Source organism: Pristis pectinata, chromosome 16 (genome assembly GCF_009764475.1).
Source record: "Pristis pectinata isolate sPriPec2 chromosome 16, sPriPec2.1.pri, whole genome shotgun sequence".
Classification (NCBI taxonomy): Eukaryota; Metazoa; Chordata; class Chondrichthyes; order Rhinopristiformes; family Pristidae; genus Pristis; species Pristis pectinata.
In genome coordinates, this window is record NC_067420.1 from 24285066 (window position 1) to 24303016 (window position 17951).

At 40.3% G+C, this 17951-nt stretch overlaps 1 protein-coding gene across 2 annotated transcripts in view; it reads left to right on the forward strand.

The window, feature by feature from the left end:
- The first annotated feature begins 4044 nt into the window (after positions 1-4044).
- LOC127578788 (uridine-cytidine kinase-like 1) overlaps positions 4045-17951 on the forward strand; it is a 98760-nt gene continuing 84853 nt past the window's right edge. For both annotated transcript variants that reach the window (XM_052031237.1, XM_052031236.1), the window contains exon 1: positions 4045-4120. In XM_052031237.1, coding sequence (XP_051887197.1) covers positions 4047-4120 — 74 coding nt within the window. In that variant the 5' untranslated portion in view covers positions 4045-4046. The remainder of the gene's footprint in view (positions 4121-17951) is intronic.

The following is a 17951-nucleotide window of genomic DNA, read 5'->3' on the forward strand; positions in this document are numbered from 1 at the left end:
TGTCTTTAATCCCCAACAATCAAATTGCTCACAACTATCATTCTCCCTCTCCTTTGATCTGAACTTATCTCAAGTTCAAGTTCAAGTTGAGTTTATTGACATGTGCACAAGTATGGTGAGGTACAGTGCAATGAAAAACACGCCTGCAGCAGCATCACGGGCACATAGGTACTGACAACACACAGAATATAAATTATACATCAGTTGTACAAGACAGTGGAAAGAGAGAGAAAAAAGGCTGTGCAAAAACAAGACATTAGTGCAAAAAAAAGACACAATCAGAGACAAGCCATGGTAGTGTAAGAGGTGGTCCATTGTGTTCCATTGCTGAGGTAGGGTTAGGGTTGTGCAGGTCAGTTCAAGATCCTGATGGCTGTAGGAAAGTAACTGTTCCAGAACCTGGTGGTGTGGGACTTCAGGCTTCTGTACCACCTGCCTGATGGTAGCAGCAAGAAGAGGGGATGACTCACATAGAAGGGATCCTTGATGATAGATGCCACCTTCTTGAGGCAGCACCTCTTGTAGATGCTGTCAGTGGTGGGTAGGACTGTGCCTATGATGGGCTGAGCTGTGTCCACTACTCTCTGCAGCTGTTTGTGTTCCTGTGCATTGAATTGCTGTACCAGACCATGATGCAACAAGGATACCTTCAACAGTGCATCTGTAGAAGTTTATTAGAGTATTTTGTTAGAATATCTCTGACTGCACTCACAAGGGAAACCATCATCCTCAATGTACTCAGTAGTGAACACTGGTTGGTGAGCAAGATGAGTCCTGTTCCACCTGCTTGGTCCTCCTCATGAGTCTGGTGGTGACCTATTTCCTCTCTACCTGCATTTTCTAAACTGCTTTGCCATTCCACCTAGGTCTGTTCTACTGCTTCCTCACCATTCTACCTATGTCCACCCTGCCACCACCACTCCACCTGGGTCTGTTCTCCCACTGCCACACCTCCTAGGTCTTCTCTGCTACCAGCTCACAGCTTCTCCTAGGCCCACACTGCTGCTATCTCACCATTCCTCCTGGGAATGGATTTTACGTCCGTCTAACAAATCTCTTCATAAGCTTCTCTGCTCTAAGGAAAACATTAACCCACATCCTTGCAATGGAACCTTTTTCTTAACTCTTTTCTCCACCCTTTTCAAAACCTTGATCACCTTCTCAGTGCCCAGAAAAGAATTATTCCAGCTGATTCCTCAGCAGCACTTTGTAAAGGCCTTTTCACTTTTGTACTCTCCATAAATAAAGTCAAGGTTCCCATGTGTAGCCCATTCTTAAAGATTTTTGTACATATACTCCAAGATCTCTTTGTTTCAACACTTCCTTTAAAGCTATTTCATTTAGATCATATTATCTCTTCTCATCCTTCTGACCAAATTGTTTCATTTGGCACTTCCCTGAATGAAGTTTCAATACTAACAAAACCTCGGGTACCCACAACGTGCCTCTAACCAGTCTGTCTGTGGTCTCCTAAAGTCTAGTTATATCCTTCTCGTAACTAGATCATACCTAGATTAAAATATAACTAATAAGCAATTCAAGAAAACTTCAAGTGTTGTTAATTTTAGACCTCTCAATGGGCACTGATAATTAGAATGTTGGAATGTGACTTAAAATTGTGTACAAGTTATTTACTTTCATGGTTTACTTTGTCACTACCCAGTACATGTGAGAGCTGAAAATGTGCACACCCTATACTTTTATATATTTATAGTTACTTTGTTCTGAACTCCCATGAAGCAGTTGAAAAGAAGTTCTTACTCACTATTTATTTCTCAAATACAGATGGTCTATTTGGAATCAAAGGGAAAATATACCCTATAGTCCTTGGGCAAAGAACTTTCATTGTGTTACTGGCACTCACAGCAGCTGCTAAACTGAAGCTGGTGACTCTGGAGTATGTGCCGGCCTCCAGATGGAACTCTCCCCACATTTGGAAGAGATAAGTCTGGCTGGCGGGGTGATGTTGGGAGATTTCTGGACACTGGATGGGTGAGTTAGATGGGGCCAGATTTTTGAAGGGATTCTACTGTGTTTCAAGACCTGCATCCAAAGCACTGGGCCCTGACACTAATGGATATGTTAAGGGAGTTTGAGTGTGGATGAAGTTATCTGAGCTGATCCCCAAATAGGTGGGATTTCTTACATGAGAAACCCTGTTCATGAGTAATCCCTGGGCTGTTTCTTAGTTTCATCTGTACATTTTACTCTGAACAGTTTCCTTGCCTTTGCCCATCTTGTGGCACAGGGCTCCATGTTCTATGTTTAAATGGATTATGAAAGCTTATCTCCTTGCTTCTATCACTGAAAGTTTGCTCCACAGTTTCTGGCTACACTTCAGCCCACCCTCTGATCCTTGGACACCAAGTCCGGGTGACAACATAAAGGCCCATGGGATTGCCTTGTTGGGCTGCCCTGGGTTGGGCCAAGAAGCCTATTATGAGGTCCTAACAGTTCTGGAGGAATCCATTCATTCATTCTGACTGCCTGCCCATCTGCCATGGCTCTGTCTGTGGCAAGCCCCGGACAGGGAGGAGTGGAGGGTCTTTGCATGCCTGAGGCCTTCCATAACCAGTGATCTCTGAAGTCACTGAAGTAAATATTAGGTTTATAAATCTATATTTTAATTTAAGCTTTTGATTCATCAGTAACCCTCAAAATTACCATTATGCTTCTCAATTAGATTATGCAAGTAGCCTGCACAGACACTAACCTTGATGTTTGCCAGTGGCATTCTGTTGATTGCCTGAGTTACATGTAGAACAATTTACATCCTTCATTTTGTGGAATCCGGTCAATTGGCAAATAAAAATCACACAGTTCTCCTCTGTTGTTGCTTCTTACTCATTGGGGAAAATAAACCAATTGTTTGCTCTTGTAAATAATGTATCGAGTATCGGCTTAGATTACAGACTGGGTGGTTTTCTTAATGCTCTTATCCAGTCTTCAAAAAAAACAAATGTGTATCGAGTGTTGGAACAGCTCAAGGGACCTTACAACTTGCACCTGCTCCTATTTTTCGTCTCCTTATAAATATATATGGTGTGTTTGGGTCATATCTATTATGCAACTGTAGAAACTTCAAGCCTTTGAAATACATGGTAAGAGTGAGACAGGTAAAACTGCTGCATATACAAAGGCAGGGGAAGGTCCTGTGTTCTAAGCTCATGTGCTGAGGTCATGTTTTTCATGTTTTTTTTGCACATACCATTGGCTATGGGAAGGTATGCATAAGAAGATAAAATTAACCTGTTGAATTAATCTGTTCTCTGAGAACCACATTTAACCAGGCAGCCATTCCCTGCTTGAATTTGCTCCATCAAATATCATTTGACTTACTATTGTTTTGACAGTAACTTCTAAAATCTATGGCAAATTCTGTTTCTTCTGGTTCTACGTGGTCCCAATATCTCAAATGTCCTCTTAGTGTCTTAAGCTTGGTAATTTCCTACCAAATTTCCCACACACACTGTTTTCTGGCACATACCCACCCAAATCTGCACCCAGATCAGTGAGGAAATGCATAAAGTACCTGACCCAAACTCAGAAATTTATTTTCTAGCAAGATTAGCAATAGTTGTGTTAACAATTTTAAACTGCTGCACCATTTAAAAACTGAGCTGAATTTTGTCCTACAGTTAGCTTGCAATATTACTACAAATAATTTCAGGCAAAAGCTGCTGGACAAAATGAGATGAAATAGTTCATTTCCCAAGAATGGACTCCTGCGGTTTTTTTTTCTCTGCTCCGCACTCTGAATAGCAGATTGCGATCTCCGGGTGTAGTGGGGAGAGGGGGGGGGGGGGCGCTTTGATGGATGCAATGGATTGTTTAACATTTGCAAGGCTGACAGAGGAGGTGGGGCTTCTCACAGTTGCTGGGATGTTTACTTAGCGTTGCTATTTCAACCAAGCGTCCAGCTGGCGCCGAGGCTTCGGGGTGTTGTAGTCTTATACGCTTCTGGTGTTGGGCTGTGTGATAGGCTCCTCCTGCTTGCCGAACTACAGAACCCAGCGCGCCTGACGTCCCCAGTGCAGGAAAGAACAATGGCAGAGACTGAGCTGGGGAGTGCTGCCAAGGATGCCCAGGGTGCGGAGATGGTAGCCGCCAGGTCCCGCAGGTAAGCAGTCACCGAGGGTGTCTCAGACAGGGTCCTCCTTTCGGAGCCACGGGGTGAGCCTGGATGTTTCACTCAGCTGTGAAAGCCCCGGAAGCTCGGGGCAGAGCATGTCCTTCTAACTGCAATTCTGACACCTTTTTTTTTCTTGTTGCACAAATGTTTGTAACGCCGCTGTTGAACCTCACCGCGATACTTCGTGAAATGTGACTTATTCTGTCTGATGTTGATTATTGAAGTTGCAGCATTGAGATAAGTGGATAAAAGTTGTCCGGAGTTTCTGCCTTTCACGACAGTTGCTCGCCCCCTGTAATTTGCCATTGCCCTTTTGGGGATTGGGAAGGAAGTTGTTTTTTCCCTTCTGTTGGTTAATTTTATCCTTCTGACAGGTGGTTTGCCGCAGCAGCTAAATAACCGGGGAAAGAGAGGGTGACAGTCTTAAAGCATTGTATATACATAGTAGGTGGAGGATTATTTATAGTTTGCTGTCTGGGTGTTACACGTGTGGACTGTTCTTGTATCTTCGGTTGAGGGCTGAGAAACAAGAATGTGTGGCATTTAAAGCAGCGCAATGTATGCTTATTGTTTAATCTGTTTGGAAGTATGCACATTATCATAGTTACTTACTCAACTGAGGGAACAGAATGCATGGAAATTGTATAACTAGGAAAATAACATGAGAATGGGCCATTCATCCAATGAGCTCACTCCTGTGGATTTTGCTTGTAGATTCTTAATGCAAAAGTTTGTTTATTTTGGAATAAAGCTGCCATTAATGCAGTAAAATGATCCAAGGAGCTAAAAGCTTGAAGAAAGGAAAAGAACAGATTTTTTTTTTCTGAATTCCAGGCTATCATTTTAAAATCTTGGAATTTGCGGAGACTGATGATGATATCAGTGCTTGCTGTTGGAATGGAGGAAAACTGTTCTGGAATGTATTACAGATTCAGAAATCCAGAAGGTGTTCCCATGATTAACTGCTCTTCCCAAAGAGCATGATTTTTGCAGCTTTCTCTGATATAATATGCAGGAATCAAGTGAACTCATGAGAACCTGTTACTCTACTGCTTAAGAACCATATTTTTTTTATCATTTTGTGAGTAGGCTCTGAGTTTCTAAATTTTATGTTAAAGCATAACTGCTGCTAAACAAATTGTCTGGTCCCAAAATATCTAACTTGTTGTCCTTCAAAAAAATATAAAAATTCCATGTTTAAAATACTAAAAATCTACTTTTTTCCCATTTGCTTACAATTTCTGTCTTATTCTTTGTACATTTCAATTTTTAATTTGCACTCTGTAAAACGTTTACAAGATCAGTCTAAAAATTATGTTTTTACTTCCTGGTTTATGCCTGTGACCATTCTTCAATGTGATTGGTTACTCAATTTGCTTGATGATCATACAATTACTGGAACATGTTAGATACCCTGCCTCTGATACCTGATATCAACTGATGTCAGAAAATCCTCACTACAGAGATAACTAGATTTCAGTGCACAGGGCTTTTTGAGGTCTGTGTCGAGGCCTTGCTGCTAATTGCAAATCCAGGCTCATGTTCCAAGCCCATGTGTTTAGGTTATGTTTTTCATGCTATTTTTGCATATACCATTTGTTATATGAAAGTATGCATGAGAAAATAAAGCTAATCATAACCTGTTGAATTAATCTGTCTCTGAGAGGAAGGAAGTGGGAAGAATTTACAAAGGATTCTCAGTCTTAGCAACTCCAATCTGCTAATTGACTTCCAGATGTATATTTGCAATAGTTAACCTATCACTGTCTTTGAGGTGGGTCTGCTTCCAGCGATCAAAACTTGTGCATCAAAGGGACATTCGAACTAGCAGTGGAATAATATTTTTTTTGTGTGATAGAATGTCCCAGGCCTTATAAAACAAATATGGTGTGAACAACACCTTGGGAAGCATACTGTCACCAATGTAAATGTAGTTAAATCTGCGGGTTTATCGTTGGGGTCTTTTTAAAGCCTGCTCATTAGCTTGATGAACAATGAACATCTCTTCTATGGCTATTATCATTGCATTGCAGCATTAATGCCTACTCTGCTGGACAAATAGCATTTTTTTGCTCTTGCAATCTCCTACCTATGATTTGCGCACACTCACTTTTAATTGATAGGATATAAATGAGACCTGGAAGGTACTGAGTCAGAAACAGAAATCTTAATCTGATCCATGTTTGGGTTTTTTTGTAGTGCTCCTTATTTTACATTGAGTCTCTGCTAAATTATAAACTGTGAATTCCGAAGTTGTACGGGATGCAATTTAGGGAGGTTTCACGATTAAATAATTGGCTGAAGAAATGTAAGCAAGAAGTAGAAGGAAGTATCTATTGTGCTTTTTAGTATACAGGTCTACAGGTAATGGGAGCAAATGGGTAATGTAATTGGTCACCAGTCACCCAGCATTCTGATCAAAATATGTGATTTGATCCTATCAGAACTGCAAGTAGGAGGTAAACTTGAACAAATAGCAATGAAGAGTTTGCGCCAAGGTGGCTGTTAATGGTAAAACTGAGAATCTTGAGAGAGAAGATTAACAAACACAAGAAGAACAATTGTCTGGCATGTACTCTACACTCAGCTGGTGTAGAGGACTATTACTCTGTACAACACACCGTGTCCCCATTAATCCCATCAATGCACAATGCCAATACTCCTGAGCTCCTGCCACATCTCCACAGTTGAAGAAAACGGGGAAGAAATTTGTCCTTGGTTGCATGAGCTATACATATGGTGTAGTAGCATCTGCATATTGAACTCTACTTCCAAAATTTGCCTTCCCTGTCCATTGTTACATAGCATACAAGAGCAATAATGAATTTCTACCACAGCATCTTCACAAGAAAGGCAATAGCTGTTGGAGATCACAGCCAATTTAAACTGGACAGTGACTTGTTTTCTATAATCTTGTGCTTCATAAGTTCTGCTCATCCTCCAACTATAATACCTTTGTTCCATGTTCAAAGAAAAGGGCTGGGAAAGTGATATGGATAAGCAGGGTGGCATGGCCTACCCTGAATTAAGTATTGACCCTTTGTGTGGAAAAATGATTTCTTAGCATCCCTATTAACTTTTGTCATACACTAATGATGGGTGCTGTGGCTCTGATGTGGTGGGATCAGTATGGTGAGTGACTTTCTTCTGCCTTGAGACTGAAGTTGCATGGGGTAGTCCTGACATAACCCCCCTAATTTGATCACAACTTCCTCCTGATGTAGGCTCAGGTTTTCTTGTAAAACAACCGTTCCTGGCAGGCCTGGTGTTGATTTGGCAAGTCAAAGTCAAGTCTATTGTCATGTGCACGTGTGCACAAGTGCAATGAAAAACTTACCTGCAGCAGCATCACAGACACATGGCATCATATAAGTAGCATTCACAAGTAAAACATAAATTATACACAACTTTTACAAGAAAGAACACAACTAAAACAAAACAAAGTCCATTTTAGTGCAAAGTGGTCATAGTGTTGCTCTAGTGTTTAGGGTTGTGCAGGTTGGTTCAAGAAACAAATGGTTGAAGGAAAATAGCTGTTCTTGAACCTGGTGGTGTAGGACTTCAGGCTTCTGTACCTCCTGCCCAATGGTAGCTGTGAGAAGATGGGATGGCCTGGATGGTGGGGATCTTTGATGATGGATGTTGCCGCTTTGAGGCAGCACCTCCTGTAGATACTAATGATGGTGGGGAGGATTTGTCCATGAGGTATTGGGCAGAGTCTACTACTCTCTGCAGCTTCTTGTGTTTCTGCACATTTGAATTGCCGTACTAGACCATAATGCAATCAGTCAGGACACTTTCAACCGTACATCTGTAGAAGTTTGTTAGAGTGTTTGGTGACAAGCCGAACCTCTTTAACCTCCTAAGGAAGTAAAGACGCTGGTGTGCCTTCCTTGTGATTGCATTTATATGCTGGGCCCAGGATATGTCATCTGATATGTTAATGCCCAGGAATTTAAAGCTGCTGACTCTCTCCACCGCCAATCCCCCAATGTAGACTGGCGCATGTTCGCCTTCCTTCCCCTTCCTGAAGTCAACAATCAGCTCTTTAGTTTTGCTGACAGTATTTGAGTGTTAGTATCCGTAGGCTGAATTTCTGTCAAAAAGCTATTCGCCTCAATTTCTGCATTGAAATTCCTTCTGCCAATATACCTTGATCATTCTACTGCCAGTAGACCTACTGAGATCAAATGGCCAAGGGTAGGACTGGTTAAATGCAGCAATATCGGTGTATGACTCTACAAGATAATTATACCTGAAAATCATGTCTTGAAACCCAAGACTCTGAGTAATCAAGGATTGTATAAATAAATGTATTAATTTCAGTACAATTATACTTGGATTTGAATTTGTATTTCACTTTTAATGTACTTTCAGGATGTCCCAAAGTGCTCTACAACTAATGAAATAAGCTCCCACAAAACAGTAATCTGATAATGACCAGATAATCTGTTTCTACGGCAATACTGAGGGATGAATATTGGCCATGCCACCGCAAATAACTGACCTGCTGTAATGTGAAATAGTAACGATGTGAACTTTTCTGTCCAGCTGAAAGAATGGATGAAACTTTGCTACAACATCTCAAATGAAAGATGTGTTTAAATGTTTAATTTACTTTTGCCATCAACAGTGTGTGTACCATTTAAGTGGAAATGATTTTAGGAAGTTTCTAAAAGGATTAATTTCAGGTAATGGATATCTGGTGTTGCAATTCCTGAGTTTCTTCACAACCCTCAAACGCCTGGATGTGGATGAATAAGAACGAGCACAGTTGCTATGAGGTATTCATCCACTTCGTTCAAGCCACTAGTTGTAATTTTTGGAGTGTTGCTGACTCAGTGCCTTGAAACATTCCTTCAGATAGTGTCATCATTTGTTTTTAAACGAAGCTTAAATTAGCACACTTTCTGACCTACCCAACACTTAGACTCAGTGCTTCATTCAAAGGTTCTTCGCAATGGCATGTGTCTTTGAAAGGCTATATTGACACACTACAGAAAGGATTGTATGTCTCTGGTCGGATGATCTGTGATTAATGTAGCGCCATCAATGAAAGGACCATCGTCGATTCCTGTGAGAAAAGAATAAATCCTGGGATTAACTGGACCACGTGATATTCTACCTAGTTTTATAGCAATTTACACGTGTTTTCATAAACGTGTTTTTATGGTTTGTCCATTGGTACAACATTACTCGTGTACAGTACCTGAAGCATATCTTTACCACAGTCTTTGCCTCATTGATTTTCCCATAATTAACTCAACATCGTTGAGTTTGATATTCTGATAAAACTGGGTAGTAATCTTAGCTGTCCTCTAAATTAAATTAGACAATTTTCTTTTCACAATTACTTTTTAACAAAGCTCCCAAGGGATTGCTCAATTTTATGCTATGAGGTTTCACGATTTGTTATTGTAAAGGCAGTGAAACTGTCAGCCTTCTCTATTGTTGTGTAAGACTGCTGGCCGCAAAACCATACTCCTGTGCAAAATCCCACAGTTGCAGTCATGAATTTAGAACTATAGAACACTACAGCACAGGAAACAGGCCATTCGTCCCTTCTAGTCCGTGCCGACACTTTATTCCGCTAGTCCCATTGACCTGCACCCAGTCCATAACCCTCCAGACCTCTCCCATCCATGTATCTATCCAATTTATTCTTAAAACTTAAGAATGAGCCCGCATTTACCACGTCAGATAGCAGCTCGTTTCACGCTCCCACCACTCTGAGTGAAGTTCCCCCAATGTTCCCCCTAAACCTTTCCCCTTTCACCCTAAAGTCATGTGCTCTTGTACTTATCTCTCCTAATCTAAGTGGAAAGAGTTTACTCGCATTTACTCTGTCTATACCCCTCATAATTTTGTAAACCTCTATCAAATCTCCCCTCATTCTTCTATGCTCCAAGGAATAAAGTCCTAACCTGTTCAATCTTTCCCTGTAACTCAACTCCTGAAGACCCAGCATCGTTCTAGTAAATCTTCTCTGCACTCTTTCAATCTTACTGATATCCTTCCTATAGTTAGGTGACCAGAACTGCACACAATACTCCAAATTTGACCTCACCAATGTCTTATACAACCACACCATAACATCCCAATTCCTATACTCAATACTATGATTTATGAATGCCAGGATGCCAAAAGCTGCCTTTACAACCCTGTCTACTTGTGAGCCACTTTTAGGGAACTATGTATCTGAACTCCCAGATCCCTTTGTTCCTCCACACTCCTCAGTGCTTTGCCATTTACTGTGTATATCCTACCTTGACTTGTCCTTCCAAAATGCAACACCTCACACTTGTCTGCATTAAACAACATCTGCCATTTTCTGGCCCATTTTTCCAGTTGGTCCAGATCCCTCTGCAAGCTTTGAAAGCCTTCCTCGCTGTCCACAATGCCTCATCTTGGTGTCATCAGCAAACTTGCTGATCCAATTTACCACATTATCATCTAGATCATTGACATAGACAACAAACGGCAATGGTCCCAGCACCGATCCCTGAGGCACACCATTAGTCACAGACCTCCAGTCTGAGAAACAATCATCCACTACCACTCTCTGTTTTCTCCCACACAGCCAATTTCGAATCCAGTTTACGACCTCTCCATGGATACCTAGTGTCTGAACCTTCTGAACTAACCTCCCTTACTAAAGTCCATGTGGACAACATCCACAGCCTTTTCTTCATCTACTTTCTTGGTAAACTCCTCGAAAAACTCTACAAGATTCGTTAAACACGGTCTACCATGCACAAAGCCATGCTGATTATCCTTAATCAGCCTTTGGCTGTCCAAATGCTTGTATATCCGATCTCTCAGAATATCTTCCAATAATTTACCTATTACTGATGTCAGGCTCACCAGCCTGTAATTACCTGGTTTACTTTTAGAGCCTTTTATAAACAATGGAACAACATGAGCTACCCTCCAGTCCTCTGGCACCGCACCCGTGGCTAAGGACATTTTAAATATATCTGCCAGGGCCTTGCAATTTCTACACTGGTCTCTCTCAGGGTCCAAGGAAGTATCATGTCAGGCCCGGGGGATTTATCTACCTTTATTCGCTGTAAGGCAGCAAGCACCTCCTCCTGTTTAATCTCTATATGTTCCATGACACTACTGCTGGTTTCCCTTCCTTCCATATACACTATTCCAGTTTCATGAGTAATTACTGATGCAAAAAAACTGTTTAAGATCTCCCCCATCTCCTGAGGCTCTACACATAGATGACTACTCTGATCTTCTAGGGGACCAATTTTGTCCCTTACTATCCTTTTAATATACTTGTAGAAACCCTTCGGGTTTACCTTCACATTATCTGCCAAAGCAACCTCATGTCTTCTTTTTGCCTTCCTGATTTCCTCCTTTAGTATTTTCTTACATTTTCTATACTCTTCAAGTACCTCATTTGTTCCTAGTTGCCTATACCTGCTATACACCTCTTTCGTTTTCTTAACCAGATCGCAAATATCCCTTGAACACCAAGGGTCCCCTATGCCTGTTAACTTTGCCTTTAATCCTGGCAGGAACATGCAAACTCTGCACTCTCAAAATTTCGCCTTTGAAGGCCTTCCAATTACTGAACACATCCTTGCCAGAAATCAACTTAAACCAATCCACTCTTCCTAGATCCTTTCTCATTTCCACAAAATTGGCCTTTCTCCAATTTAGAACCTCAACTCGAGGACCAGACCTATCCTTATCCATAACTAACTTGAAACTAATGACATTATGGTCACTGGACCCAAAATGTTCACCTACACATACTTCTGTCACCTGACCTGTCTGGTTCCCTAATAGGAGATCAAGTATTGCATTCTCTTTCATTGGTATCTCTATATATTGATTTAGAAAACGTTCCTGAACACATTTGACAAACTCCAAGCCATCCAGCCCTTTCACAGAGACTCAGCTTTAAAAAGGGCAGGATTTGGTTATAAATATTTCTGGATGTGAGATGTTTAGGAAAGATGGGTAAATAGCTGGCAAGTGACATTTAACGCTGAGATATTTGAAGTGTTACATTTTGGTAGGTAGAATGAGAGGAGGTGGTATATACTAACGGACCCCATTCTAAAAGGGGCACAAGAACAAAGATCTGCAGGTGAGTGTGCATCATTCATTTGAAAGTGCCAGGTCAGGTTTAGAAAATGGCGAAGAAGACATTGAGGATCTTGGACTTTACAAATTGAGGAATAGATTAAAAGAACAAGGAAGACATAATGAACTTCTATAAAACACTTGTTTGGCCACCACTGGAGAATTGTGTCCTTTTCTGGGTGCTACACTTCAGGAAAGATGTGAAGACCTTGGAGACAGTGCAGAAGAGATTTACCAAAATTATTCCGGGGTGAGGAACTTCGGCTATGTGGAAGGAGAGGAGAAACTGGGTTTGATCTCTGGATCAGAGGAGGTTGCAAAGAAGTAGATAAAGGTATTTATAATCATGGAGGAAATAGAAAGGAAGTAGATACTGAGAAATTGTTCCCTTTGGCATGAACCTGGAGACGTGATTGGCAAAAGAACCAAAAGTAAGTTTCTTTTTAACTATTAAACTGACTAAATTCAAGCAGTTGGATATCCAAATAAAAATGATAAGCATCACACTAAATGATTTAGTTTGTTCACCAAGCAAGGCATTGCTGGTGAGGCCTTTTTACATTTTGATTATATGATTTCAGGTATGAGGTGTTTTGCAATATGAATCCATGGAATATTTTATTCTTTTCTATCCATCTGTGTCTTTTAACTTTTTTTTTTGGACTAATCTTTCTGTTGCCTAACTTGGCCAGCTGCTTACTGCCTTTCAGTGGCCCAGGCACACTGAAAATTCCCACCACCACCCAGTACAAAGGATGGGAGATACCAAACTCCATGGAAGCTCAGCAGCTGCAAGGGACTGGCATGAACAGTGCAAAGAACAGTTAGAAGGCTGGGGCATTAGTGACTAGTGGGCGCCCCGTCTGAGAAGCCCACCTTCTGACTTGAACAAGGGGTAAATTCAGGGCTTATTCTAGTATCTGCCAACTGGCAGGTCAGACGAAGCAGCCCCAATGTATCTGCCAGTGAGTTGGAGCCCAGGCAGGGTGTACATCTGGGTTAACAGTAAATAACAACTTGTACAACAAACAAAGTCAATTTATTCAGAAAATAGGTCTATTTAAAGAGATTAGAGAGCAGAACTTCTGAAAGAAACCATAATGACTTCTCACAGTAAATGCAGAGCAATTTCTCCAGCAAAATACGTGAGAGAAGGATCATTCCATCCAAACTGCAGATAAAATTAATCTCGGTCATTTACAGCCTGATTGTCTAGAAAATTACCCCATTATCTCCACTCTGGCTGGGAATAGTGTTGCCACTATGTATGCGGCTTTTTTAAAAAAAATGTTTAAACATCAAAGGAAAGATGTCCATGATTGCAAAACATTCAAATCGTACATATTCCATTCAGTTGCTGAAGCACATTGCCCTGCCCTGCTTCAATGATTGGACAATTCTCGTTTATGTCGAGGTCCATTCACTGCTCTTTCTCCCTACGATTTCCTTTTCACATTTGCTTGCATTAGATTGAAGGTGTCCTCTGTTCCATTCCATGGATGTGTTTGTTAGACTGCAGTCTGCTTTGCCTAATTTCATTTGTCCTCTTGCCCAAAATTTGGCTCACTGAGTTTGTGTCGATTTCATTCTTTGCTCATTTGTCTTGATTGACGACGCCTCTGTGAAAGGGACTGCTGCAGGCAACTGTTGAATTAGTTTGTAAATTTCCTCCATTTCAACAATGATTGCACTTCTGATTTACTTCAGAATGCCCCAAAGCCATGAAGTTGTGAGATGTACTAATTCAGGCTATTCCTTTAAAATGTACAAAAATTTGTGTGGTTGTGCATCTTTAATTCTCAGAAAACAATGAGTAGTTGAAATGACTCTCAGGTGGAAATCCAGTAAATGCAGACAGTCAATTACTTAGTGAAAACTGCTCGAAATGAAACTCTCTTACCTCCAGAATGTTATAGAAATAATGAAACCAATGTGGTTTCTCAGATGGTGAGTTTTGTAACCCATCAGGATGAAGGCTAAAGTTTTTCTTTTTTTTGTTGACACTTGGTCTGATTGATTTTATTATGCTTTTTCTAAGCACATTAGCAGTTGTGAATGCTGTTTCAATACCACAATGAGCAAATATCCAGATTTATCACATTCTCCTTGCATTGAACTGACAGATTATGGGGAAAATGGTCTGCAGTAGTATTTTTTTGTTGGTAAATTTTAAATAGTAAACGTTTATGCAAATTCAGTACAAACAGATAAGAGGCTGTTTAACATTGATTTGTTGAGAAACAAAGTTAACATTTCAGGTCAAAGTTTACCTTTCATGAGAACTGGAAGAAGGTAAAGGTTGACAGATTTTATTAGCAAGTACACAGCCAGGACAAGGCTGAACATTGTACATTTGGTTATTAACCTTTGAGCTTGCATGGTGTTCATTTAGTTTTGACTTGTCTAGAACTTGAAAAGCAGAACCACGCGAATTGAGACCTTTACATCAGTCCACTGACTGGAAAGAGAATTCATCTCCTTGGCCAGGCCTCTTCCAGCTGGCCCTCCAGGAATATTCAAGAGAACCAGGGGACTTACCTGTGATTCCTGAAGAAGCAGTTTCTATCTCTGATTCCCCAGTGCAAAATTTTGCTGAAGGAATGAAATATTTTATTGCTGTGCATTACTGCTTTCAATACATCCCAGGCCAGGGCTTGAGCTATGGAAGCAGGTTGATTTTCCATTGGCTCAGATTTTGCTTCTAACTCCCTATAGTAAAGAAGACCAAAAGTGATTTCCAGTATTAAGCAAGCTGTTAATGTGCAGTTGGACTCCATGAAGAATACAGTAACAGAGCATGTTCAGGAATAGGGTAAATGCTGATTGCAATGCTGAACTTTTGTCAAAATTCAGCAAATTCTAGGCCATTGTTTGGTGAATTGGTAGGGGAAAACTATCTCTGAGGTAATTAAAAGCCTGAGAGCCTCCTTTGTGTTGCAGCGGGAGAGCATCTAACTCCCTGCTACACATCAGACCAAAAATAATCTCTAGTAGTAAATGTTGGAGAACTCAATTGCATGTTGGATATTGATAGGATGATACCATTAACCTGAGGACTTGCAGAGCAGATGTTTCATATCCAACCTCTTTCTGACTGGAGCTCTACAGATGTTTTTTTTTTCCCAATGTTTTTTTTAAACATATCGGAAATGGATTTTGCTTTTAATCACCAAACTGGGTATGCCTAGAGTTCTTTTATCACTAATCCCCCCCAGGCTATACCCACTTTCTTTTTTTAAAAAAAACACTTATCCAAGCAAGAAGACCAGAAATAAAAATAGAAAATGCTGGAAACACTTGGAAGGTCAGGCAGCATCTGTGGAAAGAGAAACGTGGTTAACTTCTCAGGTCTGGGACCCTTCATCATAAAGACCAAAAAGGTCAACCAGAGAGTAACTTACCTGCAATGCAGTGAAGTATACACAATCTTATTAATGAAAAAAATACTTACTTTTTGAATATACCAATTAAGGACATTTTAACATGTTGACACATTAAATTCTTCTTAAATAATATGAAAGAATGAAACTGTTGTGGCAGCAAATATTTTGCATGGTACATAGATTGAGCCACTGGAGGGTGCTAGTTGTAAAATTCTGGGTATACAGCTGACACTAGGGTGAACTATTTCCTATTTGTGTGGAGGGAGTTGGCTTTTCTTAGTTCCAGGATAAATTTTTCAGGAAATCTACCATAAACCAGTGTAATCAGGCAGGATTTTATCGGTCTGGATATTTTGGGGAACTGTTGGTGGTTTTCCATAAATCTGCCAACATTTCCTGACTTAACTGTCTGCGACTTCGGAGTTTCCACGTGAACCCAGGAGTCCTGACATTGTGTTCAGCTGCTTGTGTCAATTTTGCCAACCGTGTTCTGATGCTGGACTCCTTCTGCAGTCCTGTAATGGAGTGTGAATGTTCACAGTGGCAAATCTGCTTGAACAACCAGAGTCGGGTTGGACCCTGCACAGCAACAGCTTTTTCATCGATTTTGGTGGAGTGGATTGGCTGCTAGGGACTAAGGCAAATATAAATTAATTCAATAAAAATTAATTCAGAGTTTTTCATTGTTTGAATTTATTTATTAAATGCTTTTAAGTAGTTTGGTGGGGTTTCTTTTAATGCCTTTTTTTAAAAATAGCTTAAATAGTACTTAATAGATTCTGAATGTCAGAAATGATGTGTTTAGCTGGCTGTCAAAGGATCTTTCAGGTGTCTTGTGGGCAAGGTTCTTTTCTCCCTGAATACCAGGGATGCCATGTATATTGGAGAATACCTGTTGCGGCATCTTTACTGTGAAAGGTGAGGCCTCTCAGCAAATTATTGGGCAGCTCATTACTGGTAGTATATTCTGAGTGACTTTTTTTCTATTAAAAATATTCTACTTGTTACAGTTTGGTTTAAAAACACACCTTTAGTTTAATTAATGAGTATCTGATCCATTACCTGAGTAATGATTTTAAATAACAGAAAGTGACTTTAAAAAGCCATACTGAACCAACTTCTCATTTCAGTGTTGCACATTGGTCGAGGCTTTTTAAACGTGTATGTTAGTGGCCTTGTGCCCAAACGGTCAGCTTAATTTTTAGAACTGCCCCCAAAGACCAACAAATAGCTACAATTTGTAGAAACAGTGATTGTTCTGAGGTGTGGTAATTTTTGCAGTTAGGATCAGGTTCTAACTTAAAGTTTTTGAAGATAATTCAAGCAATTAAGGAAATGATTTGCATTCAAAATGATGCAGTCATTGGCACTGGTTTGAGCAGTGTTAGAAAGAATTGTATGGATATAATAATAGAATTGGTGCCCTTCCTCCCTGGAACATTCAGCCCATCAATCTTGTGCTGGACCTTTGCTGGCATATTTCCCATCTCTTTTCCTATTGCTCTACAATTTATTTCTTCACTAAGTATTCATGCAATTCACCTTTGAAAATTACCTTTGAATCTGCTTCCATTACCCTTTCAGGTAGTGAAAAGTAATATACATTATATTCTGCCAGTAGTTCTGTATCTTTTGATCTTGTGTTCTTTTAAAATTTGTTTAAAACCCCATTACCATGATCTGTTGACTGGGGTGGTCTACTCATAGTTCATGCTGCTATTGAGCAAGCTGCTACAAGGTGTGGAATTAGCTCCCTGCACAATGTCACCTGCCTCATTGCATGCCGTTCCAATGACACACACGGGTTACTTAGATTTTTTTTAAAGTACAAAATTGATGCGATACAATGAACAAGCTAACTGACTGACCTTTGTATTCCTATCTCCTCAGAACAAATGTGCATTTTCTAATTATTTGTTGCTTTAAGGTGACTTAACGGAATGCAGAAACCTGCCTAGTACTTCTGCAAAGATCAAAAATAGGGTATTAGATTAACCACGCAATGTCTATGAAAGATTTGAAAGGAAATTTAGTGATTACTGCACACCCCTTGGTACCAGTTTGCTAAGATGTTTCTCATTACGACAAGTCCATCTTCATGCACTGATTGTGCTTTCACAGATCCATAACCTGGAATGAAAGGTGGAAATGAGTTAATTTGAAATAAGACATAGATTAGAATATAGATGTAACTTTGTGGTTTTTGCACAGTCCATTCTGGATGCCGTTTTCTTTATTGATGCATAGAACTGCTGATCTTGGCTCATGACACCAGTGAAGCAGGGCAAGTGTTGAGCTCTCACATTGGCACCAACAGCTGGCTCCATTCATTT